General features: G+C 39.3%; 1 protein-coding gene across 3 annotated transcripts; it reads right to left on the bottom strand.

The window, feature by feature from the left end:
- Positions 1-1,234: 1,234 nt before the first annotated feature.
- mtfr1l (mitochondrial fission regulator 1-like) lies at positions 1,235-10,502 on the bottom strand. Of its 3 annotated transcripts, XM_042501030.1 has the most exons (8): positions 10,387-10,502; positions 8,908-9,027; positions 8,641-8,748; positions 8,424-8,533; positions 7,761-7,972; positions 5,861-6,242; positions 4,424-4,585; positions 1,235-4,257 (listed from the first exon to the last, which is right to left on the bottom strand). In XM_042501030.1, the coding sequence occupies exons 2-7, from the start codon at positions 8,920-8,922 to the stop codon at positions 4,468-4,470; spliced, it is 945 nt and encodes a 314-aa protein (XP_042356964.1). In that variant the 5' UTR covers positions 8,923-9,027; positions 10,387-10,502; the 3' UTR covers positions 1,235-4,257; positions 4,424-4,467. The 3 variants fall into 3 exon arrangements, with proteins under 3 accessions (XP_042356964.1, XP_042356963.1, XP_042356965.1); XM_042501029.1 differs by having other exon boundaries at positions 1,235-4,585; XM_042501031.1 differs by having other exon boundaries at positions 1,235-4,585; positions 8,641-8,727.
- Between the last annotated feature and the right edge of the window lie 719 nt (positions 10,503-11,221).

The following is an 11,221-nucleotide window of genomic DNA, read 5'->3' as shown; positions in this document are numbered from 1 at the left end:
GTGGTCACTGAGAGTGGCCGGTCCTCTGGTGGTGGGGTAGACTTGACAGCTGAGTCCTTATTGAAGAGATCAAAGCGAGCATAAAATGTGTTCAGCCCGTCCGGCAGCATGGCCTCACATATGATGGGGGTGCTCTTGCGCTTGTAGCCTGTGACATTTAAAAAAAATAAATAAATAAAAACACATTATGATAGATCAAACGACCCAACAGTATATAAGTTAAGCAAAATTAGCTCTATCTTGACAACATTCAAATGATGCATACACATTAATTATAATATAACTTTATATATACAATATATGATATAAATATGTCTAAATCAGCAGTGTCATTTCGATCTCAAGTGGACCAGCCCATTAAAACAATTACATAACAACCTATAAATATCAACACCTCTAAGTTTTCTGTTTTTTGTGTAAAGAAGTACATTGTGTAAATGTTCATCGGTTTACAAAACAGATGATGAAAAGCCTGAGATGTATGAAAATGTGGTTACCTGCGAATTTCGCCATACATTTCCATTCCTGTATAGACATGCTTGCATCACCACACCAAACTAAAGTCGAAGCTATTGAGAGGGCAGGTGAAGTTATTCTCTGCTTTACAAACCATTCACAAATCTAAAGTTTTCGCAGTGCCTTAGCAATAGAGTTCCACCGATATTGTTTCAACATAAAAGACTGATACAGATTGTTCTGTACTGAACCATCCAGTGGGCCAGTTTGGATCCTTTGGTAGGCCGAATCTGGCAGGCTGGTTGTATGTTTGACATCTATGGTGTGAATAGCATCATTCTGCAAGAGTCATTTTACTTTTGATACTTAAAAAGTTTATTTTGCTGAAAAATCTTTAAAAATGCTGATCTTTGCGTGTAAATGAGTAGTTTAATAATGTGGTATTGCACTTTTTACTTTTACCAAGTACCTCTTACAACACAGGTTGATATTAAATTGAACATAAAAGCCTGTATATTCCCATCCCACTTTCTCTGGATCTCTAAACAATGTAGGCCATACAGTGCACACCATGTTTGTTTACTTAGTGAAATCAGATTTATCTGTATAGTTGTGTAGTGTCTTGTAAATTTGTGTGATAAAAGTCAAAGGTTTAGACTGGAAATTAAGGCACCCACTACTGTTAAAAGCAAAAAAATCCAACCTGCACTGCCCCCATGTGGTGATGTTTGGCACTGCAAATACAAATTAACTGTTCCCAAAGACAAAACATAGTCAGTTTCAAAACATCAGCCAATCTTTATTTACAAGTCCTAAACATGACAAAAAAAAACCATACAGGTTGTGGTGGGCTTGACCCTACACAGAGGTACAACGGTAAGAAACCCTTAAATTTGACAAGAGAAACAAAATCAATAAATTCTGTGAAAAAAAATTCTCCCCTCAATTTCTTATCAGGAATAGTGATGCAGTTGGCAGCTGTGTGAGGATAAACATCTTAAGTACACACACACAATGAATATATTTAAACTTGCATATTTTCTCAGCTATACTTCATCACTCCGATGAGGAAATTAACTATTGAGAAGATTGCCAAAGACAAGTTGAGGGCCAGTTTTAGCAAGACATAACATACTTTTAACTCCACTGCATACAGCAACACACACATGGGCACAATCTTGTTTCAATCCAGGCAGGAAACTTAGCAGTAACTTTTCACACTGCAAAACTACACTGAAGAACTCCCATTAATGTAGGCATAAACGTGACAGATGAAAAACAGAGGAGTGACGTATGTGGAGGAAAAAAAGTGACATAACAGCTAATCTTGGGAGTTGTTTTTTTTTTAAACAAACATTCAGCATCACAACACACACATAACTGGTATTAATGAGGCGTAGAAATGGGAATCTCGATGTAGATGAGGATGGAGGGCACATTCAGGGAAGGGTCAAACAAACCCATGGCACTTTAACTAATAATGGAAATAAAATCAGGCTTTGGAACAGGAAATAGAAATGTGGTAAGGCTTCAGCAAGAATATTCATCGTGACCATAGAAATACAATAAGAGTTGAACGGTCATTTAACTGTTTGCCGTAGTCAGTTGACTTATACCAAAGAAAATGATGATTGTTGTTAGTTGTTATGATGACAACACATCAGTTGGGCCACAAAGGGTGTCGCACATACTAGTCTGAGAACTCGATTGTGGTTTATTGTTGCTCCTATTTTCCTTAATAAATACAAAGATACAACCAATCCAAGTTTTACTTGTTCACAGAACTCAAACTAATCATAAAATACATTTTTTTCAAACCCAACAAAAAAAGTAAAACTCACCTAAAACCTTTTAGTTAGTCTTATTAGTCATTAGTCAAGTTAGTCCCCTTTTTCAACAGTCACCAACTCTGGTTTGGTTGAAATGAACCCTTAACTCACTGAGTTAGATGTGAAAACATGCTGATCTACACACTGTCTACCCCCGAGGCCTCTGCCTCTCTGCTGTCCACTGAGCAGCGGCTTTTTCTCATTCTTCAGTGGCAGCTATAGAACATTCATGTTTCAACAAACACGAAATAAATGGCGACTAAAGAAACAGGAAAATAACAGTTATGGTAATATATTTAAAGTAACAGATTAGGGTTGCAACTGTGTGGGATTTTCAATGTATAATAACCATCTAGTAAAATTTTAGGGCTTCAGGGTATACGGTATTACACAGTTATCATTATCGGTTACAATGACCCTTAAAGGCATGAAAACAGAAAGCTTTATAATCATCAAAACTTAAAACAATGTTTGTTTAAGGGGGTATGTGCAAAAGTCTGACAGGCAATCAAGAGGAAAGGAATGGGCAGGTGAGTTTCTTAGTCTGTTTGCATGCTTTTCAGAACTGTAGATAAGCAAATGTAGAGTGATAACTGTCAATTTTCACATAGCCTTGAAACCAAAAACCCTAAAACAGATTATCTGAAAATGTTACATTACTGCTTTTTGGACGTTACTGCAAATCCTCACTCAAGTAAGCTTGGAACTTGCTGCAAGTTGATTTGATTGCACACAAGATTATATGGAAATTAAGCTGCTACAGTAACTGCAATGGCAACAGTACACATAAAAATGGTTGTAACTCTTATCATCCTGATCAAGATTTTAATGGCAATGTCCGTTCTCTTCTCATTGCATTTCTATGATCGTGACTCACACAAGTGTTTACCCATTGCTTTGTCAAAATTCTGCATGATGGAAAAGCACCCTTACACATAGTTCAGTTGTCTGCCAAAAGTGCATAAAAAAACAAACAAAAAAAACACAATAAAGGGCGAATATTTGAAACAATCTACACAGAAGAAAAGTGTGTCTTAACAGACCTGTACAAGCTTGTATCTGTCGTTGCCTTTACTAGAAACAGTTGCAAACAGTGATGGGTGTATATTTCACTCACACACTTTCTTTGTTTTTTCTTACACCATACACTTCAAAATATATCATCAGCATATTCTTAGGTTTCAAAATCAGTGTCCTGTGGTTCAGTGACTATCAATCTATATGTTAATCACAAACAAGAGGACAGGCATAAGAGGTGCAGTGGAGCAAGCAACATATTTTACTTGATGCTGTGCATATTTGCAAACTCAGAGCTGTAATGCAAGTATTAACAGCAAAGATCTGAAGTTATATTTCCCACACACACTCTGTGATAAGATACATTACGTCTCTGCAAGTACACTAGAGCTGTTTGTACATAAAATATTTTCAAGTATGTTAGAGGACTTCTTACGTACTTCAACTGAAAAAGAAATGTTTATCTGCATCTCTCTGTGGAAAAAAAAAAGAACAGAGGACTCTTTATAGCAGGATGAAGAAAAGGCTTTTTAAAGGGACATTCCTCAATTTAAGTCCAAAAACTCTATCTTGTTTGGATGGTAGCCCCTAAACAATGTGCTATAACATAATCAAAATAATATGCACCTCAAATCCAAACAGCCTGGACACAGCATGTTTAACCGACAGCAGTTTGTTGAGTCCTTCTTCAAAATAAATTTAAAGATAAAAGGTTTGGGGTTTTTTGGCCTGGGAGAAAAAAACTGGATGTGATTTGCAATGCAGTGCTGAAACTGATTACTGTTATCAAGAGTTGGCTGTTCCCCCTCACACTGCACCGGCACTGTGAGCTTCACATTTGGTTCTGAATGTCTGGGACAAAGTGTTTTTTGTTCTAGCTCTGGCAGACAGCTATTGCCTTGGGTCTGAGGAGAGAAGCTGTGGATCCATGGGTAAATATTCCACAGGCAAAGGCCTAAAAATAATGAAGGAGAGAAAAAAAAACAACAACTAAGAACCCAAAAGTGAACTAAAACATTCCTCAACTGAATACAAATGAAAACCTACCAAATTCTTTCAAGGGCTCATTATACAAAATATTAAAAAAAACAAACTACTCCAACAATCTTCTCCTGACTTACATGGAGCAGCAGGATCGGGTATTGACGATAAACACGGGATCAGGCTACTTCCGTTTCACGGCAGCAGTATCTTCTTCTTTCAGGACAAACTTTTTCCTCAGTGCTTCTGAAATCAGAGAGGCAGAGTCCTCCTCTCTGAGGGACGTACAGCCTCTGTTGTACCTGCAGTGACACCCACCAGAAAAATACAAACTATGTATGAGAACGTACACTATGTATAACCATTCTGTTCATTACCATTTCATCTGCAGATTATTTTCTCATTGGATTAATCGATTGGTCTACAAAACATTTGAAGAGAAGTTGAGAAAAGACTGTTACAATATCAGACTCGAAAGTCGTCAAATGTCTTATTTTGTATAAACTGACATTTCAAACCAAAAAATAATTAAATGTATAATAAAACCAAACATCCTAACATCTGAGAGCAAGTAAATGTCACATTTCTGGCAGCTGCTTGAAAAATGACAAACAATTCATTAATAATAAAAATAATAGCTGATTAATTTTGTTGATTGAATAATTGATTCATTTACTAATCAATGCAGCTCTAGTGCCATTTTATTTTAACTTCATATAGAAATTGTAGCATATTAATAAGGAATTTGCTTTAAAGGGATGTTCAGAATATTATGAAATAAACTCGTTTGCTTTCTTGCCAGGAGTCCTATTAGCACAGGACTGGTATCATCCCGGGACCTCTGGTTGTAATAATTGCAGAATTTGCCAGTGATCTTAATCCCATGTGAATCTGCCATGGCTGTAATTTGTGAAGTAACCTACCATACACAGAGGTCGCGTGATAATAATGGTCCGTGTGAATAACCATCTCTGTGACTTGGAGTGATATTTATATTTTCTGCTTTCTCAGTGCCTTTTGTTCTGTCTCTTTTTTTCCCTCTTTTGCAGTGTTGAAAATTACAGAGGCTGCATTAGCAATTACAAATGAAAGTTTTGATAGCATTTTAGGTGCAAGAGGCTTATTTCTCACATCAACAGCATGGAGACTTGTTCATAGAAAAAGCAAGCTCAAATCCATTAGAGGAGTGAAATTTCAAAAGGATGACATGCAACAGTGTGTGGAAGAACCAGTTCTGATAGTTTAAGCCACATTTAAAAGAAAAAATAAGTTTAACATTGTACATCACTTCTGGTAGTGCTGCATAGATTTTCTGTGTGCATCATATCTGGGGTATAATGTCAGAAAATTTAAGCAAAACACAGACTTTGCTTATCCCGTGAGAATGCTCTGCACGAAACACAGACCTGGGGGATAACTTCTACATCACGCGGTCCCCTGGTAATACTAGTCCTGTGTGAACAGGGCTTAAAATGAGGTCGACACCACTCTTATGACTGTTCAGCAAATACAAAAACTTAACAAATAAGCAAATCCATAGTGAGCTCTGTTGTGTTCAGCCCGCTGACAATTCTCACCTGTCTTTGCTCATCTTCATGCGGTTCATGTCCTTCAGGATGTCCATAACATCAGCAAAGCTAGTGGACTTTGAGAGCGACACTGTATCCTCCTCCGCCTCCCGGAAGTCCATGCTGGGTCTGTCCAGGTCAAAGGTCGCTGATGCCGTCATGGAAACAGGCGGCAGTGGGTCAGGAACAAGCTCCGACACCACAGAGACCACATCTTCCTCTTCTTCTTCCTCCTCCTCCTCTTCTTCCTCCTCCTCCGTGACATCACTGATGACAAAGGACGCGGCAGCTGTGGCAGCCGGCTGGTAGGGCGCTGCCTCGAAAGGCGCCATGGAGAAGCTCATACTTGTGTCGTCAGGTGAGAGCAGGTCAGGGGTCAGAGGGTTGGAGCCTGAGAAAAAGAAGAGGAGTAGGGGAGGAGAAATTAGTCTGTGGTTGTGTAATAAGGTTTACATTTTGAACAGGCTGCAGGGTTGGCATAGTAAACTTATATGGAATTCTGGTCCTCTGCTCTTTTAATGCTCTGTTGCTCTTCTAATCACACAGAGTTAATCTTATGTCCCTGTCTATCCGTCTGCTCGTTTTTCTGTGTGTGTGTGCGTCTCTGCTCATCTAACCATGATAATAGGCTAAAGCTAAAATAATTTAGAAACGAAAACAGACCAGATGCCAAAACTATTATGGCAGATGGGCCCTGCAGCGACAGTTTTGGCTCGCTGGAAAGCTGACGGAGCGCCCCGGGGGCTCCATGGCACGCTTCCCAGCTTCAGAGCACTTCGGCCTCCTGCCTGAAGTTGAACCTGACAGCTTTGCAGAACTCCATTACCGGCCTTGGAGCTCTAGCCGTTCTCACCCAGATGTGCTCTCAGGTACCAAATTTTGGTACAGACGGATGAACATGAATTAGTAATCTGTTGCGCCAACGTTATTTGGTCAGGCCGCTTAAAAGTATCAACTTCAGTATTCAACTCAATTTGGCAGTAAATGATTTCTTTCTTTCTTGTCTTTTTTAGATTATTTTTGGGGGGGGGGGTTCCCTTTATCTCATAGGACAGATGGCATGAAAGGAGAGAGCGAGAGAGAGAGGATGATGATGACATGCAGCAGAAGGGGCGAGGGTGGAATTGAACTTGCGGCCACTGTGGAAAGGACATTGCCTTTGTACATGGGGCGCCTGCTCTTCCAGATGAACTTCTGGGCGCTCCAGTAAGTGATTTCTTTATTGCTGTACACTTCAGCTGATGCCCAAATGCTTCAAAGATAACACTGCCCACCTCACAGCTCACCTGTATCATTGTATTGAAAGCACATGACACTATCAGTGAGTATAAAGGTTACACTGCAAAACCTGAGGTCCTCCCCCTGTTCACAAAGGATCTTACAGCGCAAAGTCTACAGAACTGAAGAAGCAGGCTCAGTTAACAGTACTGTTTAATCTGTTAACTGAAGTTCTTTATGTGGCTCTTTTATACAATATCAGAAACTATATTTGAAATCAGTGGGAATATAAACATGTAAAATCCATTTTCCTCAGTGACACTCCTGTTGACATTTTCAACGAGTGACACACAGCCACCACTAAACCGCGGAGATTATCTCTTGCTACTGACCTACAAACTGATGCCAAGACATCTTAGTACCAAAGAGCTTTAGGAGAATCAGGGCAGCCGACTTGGCATCGAAAGTATCACAGTCACATGAAGACAGTGACTCAGTGGCAAATCATCTGCAAACATCTGCTCAATAAAGCAATTTTAAATCTACGCTTTATGAATCATAATCTTAAGTGTCAATAAAGAGAGCTTCAAGTTAAGTGTGTTAGCAATTCTCATGTCCCTGAGTTTTTATCACTATTCAAATTCCTAGAGTTCAGAATGTCTGCACTTTCATATTTGCTTTGGTTACTCACCAGAATCACTTGCCACAATTTTAGCGATCTGTGCACGGAGTCTGCTGAGCTCGTCCTGTAGGGCGGTTGTACGGTTCAGCGCTGTCACCCCAGGCTTCCTAAGCCCCTCTACCCTTTTGCCCTCGCGGCGGAAATTAGGTACAGATGAGTTTCTGTGGAGCACCAGGAGAGGCGTGGGCCGCCATTCATGTTTCAGAGGACGAGTGTCACTCCTGAAAGGAGAACAGTGGGCGAAAAGTGTTACTGAGCAGTAATCTTGATAATAACCGAGTCCAGTTTTTGAAATACACTGCATGTCATCTGATGTCTTTCCCTTGACGTACTCCTTAGAAAATTAGCACTGATGATGAATACTTTACTAGTGGTTTATTACAGCTACAGCCCAATCCAAAGGCAATACAATACATCCTGTCTTTGTTAAATTTATATTGTTCAGTTTATATCACTGCCTACGGCTGCAAAAATAAGCATAGCGCTGAATCAACACCTCCCTGACGCAGCAGTGTCAACAAAAACAGTCCGTTATAACATTGTACTGCACTTCTTTAGCCTGCACATGTGCATCTATTAAGAACGAAGCTCAGAGAGTCTAAGATAATGCAGTTATACATTTGAGACTTGGTTACTCCATAACCTTTGTGGTTTTACTTTCAGGATACTCACCGCACTCTGGCATATGTCTCTTCTTCATCTGCAACAATCCATGCTATGTCTGCCAAGGTAGGAACCATAGGGCCATCCATGGGCCGAAGAGGGGGCAGGCCCGGTAATTCCTAGTACATAAAAATACAATTTAATGTTGTACATGATCATCTCTATCACAAAAATAGAAGACAGTTAGAAAAGATTACAAGCTTGTCTTACAGGATCTGATATTTACCTGGAAACATGCCCTTTGTGGGGGTCTGAGTGGAAGAGTGGATCCTATTCTTCTCACAACACTGCGGGTGGATCCATGAGGCTTATTCTGCCAGATAGGAATAACTTCCTGTAAAGCATATATTAAAAAAAAAAAACACAGTCGCTACACAACGTATAACACTTTAATGTCAGCGATTAGTCAATCATTTGCATTCCTGCACAATCATGTGGGAGAAAGGCAGTGTTAAGTAAAACAGTGTTATTAACGGCAAGGAAGCAAACTCACTGTGTCTGTTTCCATGGTGATTGTGGGTCAGTCTCATTCGCTGGGAAATCGCACACCAATGTTTGGTGCTGGGCTGAAGACGGAGTAGTTCAGTGGACAGATGCCATGTTGCTGCCAGCTCTTGGAATATAAATCAGTGTATAGTTAGAGCATCAGGCAGGAGGAGAACACTGCATTATTTTATCCACCAACATAAAATAAAATGTTCAAAACTGTTTCTCTATTTCATATCATTAAAAATTATATATTGTTCCCTTGGATAATTAAGTGATTGTTCGAGTAACATTAGAGCTTTTGGCACTGCTAGCTATTTCCAACATATAACCTTTATGTATTCAGTAATGTAACGGTCTGTTTGGGTGGCAGGTTAGGCAAGGCGTCTACAGGAAGCGAACACTTGCATTTAATGCTTTTTGACAGCTTTTCAAGATATCTTTCAACCAAATTTAAGGCAAATTTTTGAATAAATCATCTTTTCTTATTCAAGAATCGCAGGTTAGTATAAAGTATGTATGTGTAAGTGAAAAACAACATTAGGTCCAGAGTTAAGATTTGTAACATTAGAAATGTGGACTTTAACACAGATTTTGACTCATTTGACAAAAATAAATTAAATAATGGATAAACGACATTGGATGATGTCTGAGGCAATTAGGACCTCACCATTTCACATTTAAGGCCATTTAATTACAAACTTCAATTTCTTAAATTGAATTTAAGACTTTTTAAGCAGACATCTAGGACGAAAATATGTAAAAATATATAATGTTTATACTGATATTTCTCGGTTGTACTTTTCTCAAATTAAAGCATTTTTTAAAAAAAAGCATTTTCGCGGAAATCTGATTTCTATTTAATTTTTTAACGTAACAGAGGCCTGGACAGGAAATGGGTAGACAAGGCAAACAACATAGCCGGTCACCAGCCAGACAATACAAAAAGCATTAAAATAACCACATATTACTATAAAGATCCAAACCTTGCACTGCAACTGTTTTGCCCATAAGACAGGCAATTGCATAATAAAATGATTACTTCATGGGTATAAAGGGGCTTGACAAGCTAACGCTTGCTGGAGTTAGAGCTTCTTTATCACCGTGACTTCATCAACATTTGGAGCAGCAGGGTAACAATCTTCAGAGCTAACAGCCTGCTGACTAACGCCTCACATTTACAACAGCGAGCTTAAGCTAACGATGCTAGCGGTACCGTTACAGGCTGCTTTGATTAAAGTAACTGTAGACAGTGCGTGGTCAAGACAGAAACATAGCTTTAGTGCTTTTGTGATTAGCTTTCAGTCCATCTTTAGTCTGTAGCTGCGGGTGTCAAACACACTCACACAGTGACCGTCAGTTAGCTTTAGCAGCACCAATAACGGCCCCCTGGTTGACCCTCAACGGTACACTTGCACCACCATTTTTTCACTGTGTTTCACGTCTCCTCGCAAAATGCACTCATCGCTGCAAGATCGCAACTTACAGTAAATTATGGCTGCATCTAGGAGAGCTGATCCGTTAAATTCTCTGTAAAAAGCAGCTTCTCCTCTTCGTCTTTCACACTGGAGTTGTGTTTTCTCTCATTAGGCCGGAAACCTGTGTCTCTCTTTCCTGTGATCTGATTGGCTGGGAGCCGCACGAGCTTCCTTTGTCAGAACCAGTCCACGAGCGCCCCCCAGAGTTGGAGGTGCGCGGTGGTGAGTACAGGACACTACATGACATTTTTGTCATTTTGACCAAATTCTTTATCCATAAATTAAAATATACAAGCATGAAGTCGAACTTTTTTATACTTATTAATTATTTCAAGCAGTATTTATCTTTATACAACATTTAGTTCCGACCAAGCAATTTTATTGTTCGAGAGCAAGGCCTAGTCGATTTATGCATGTATTACTCCGCTTTACAGGTGTTTTGGGTTGAACCTTAATTACGTTAACCGTTAGCCTACATTAAGGATTAAACTACGTAGCGCAATCAGGAACAAATAAAATTTGAGTTAAATAATGTATGGTCGTTAGAATAGGACAAAAGGAGGGACAGGGACACACGCCCTTTGGTGTTAAATTGCTTAATTTAGCTAAATGTACCAACATGAAAGCTGATAAAACACACAACACTTGTAGGCTAATCTTTCAAGGTTTTCTTTTTGTCTTCTTTTTTTTTTGTAGTTTGCGGGGAGGTCTATTCGCACAAGTATGAGTTATTTCTTGGTTGTTTGTTATGCTATGTCTGTTCCACGACGTTTATTTTAAAAAGTATAAGACGAAACAGTACAGAAATACTGTTGTACCTACTGTAGCCTACTTTTACAAGTT

This window comes from Plectropomus leopardus, chromosome 14 (genome assembly GCF_008729295.1).
Source record: "Plectropomus leopardus isolate mb chromosome 14, YSFRI_Pleo_2.0, whole genome shotgun sequence".
Lineage (NCBI taxonomy): Eukaryota > Metazoa > Chordata > Actinopteri > Perciformes > Serranidae > Plectropomus > Plectropomus leopardus.
Note: the sequence above shows the minus strand (reverse complement) of the source record. Positions and strands in the feature narration are given on the sequence as shown.

What these genes read in the sequence shown, in the direction of transcription:
- mtfr1l (XM_042501029.1), bottom strand. An exon ending in GAGACATATGCCAGAGTGCG is followed by an intron (nt 7,973 to 8,423) that starts GTGAGTATCCTG and finishes TTCTCCTTTCAG; the next exon opens with GAGTGACACTCGTCCTCTGA. An exon ending in AATTGTGGCAAGTGATTCTG is followed by an intron (nt 6,243 to 7,760) that starts GTGAGTAACCAA and finishes TCTTTTTCTCAG; the next exon opens with GCTCCAACCCTCTGACCCCT.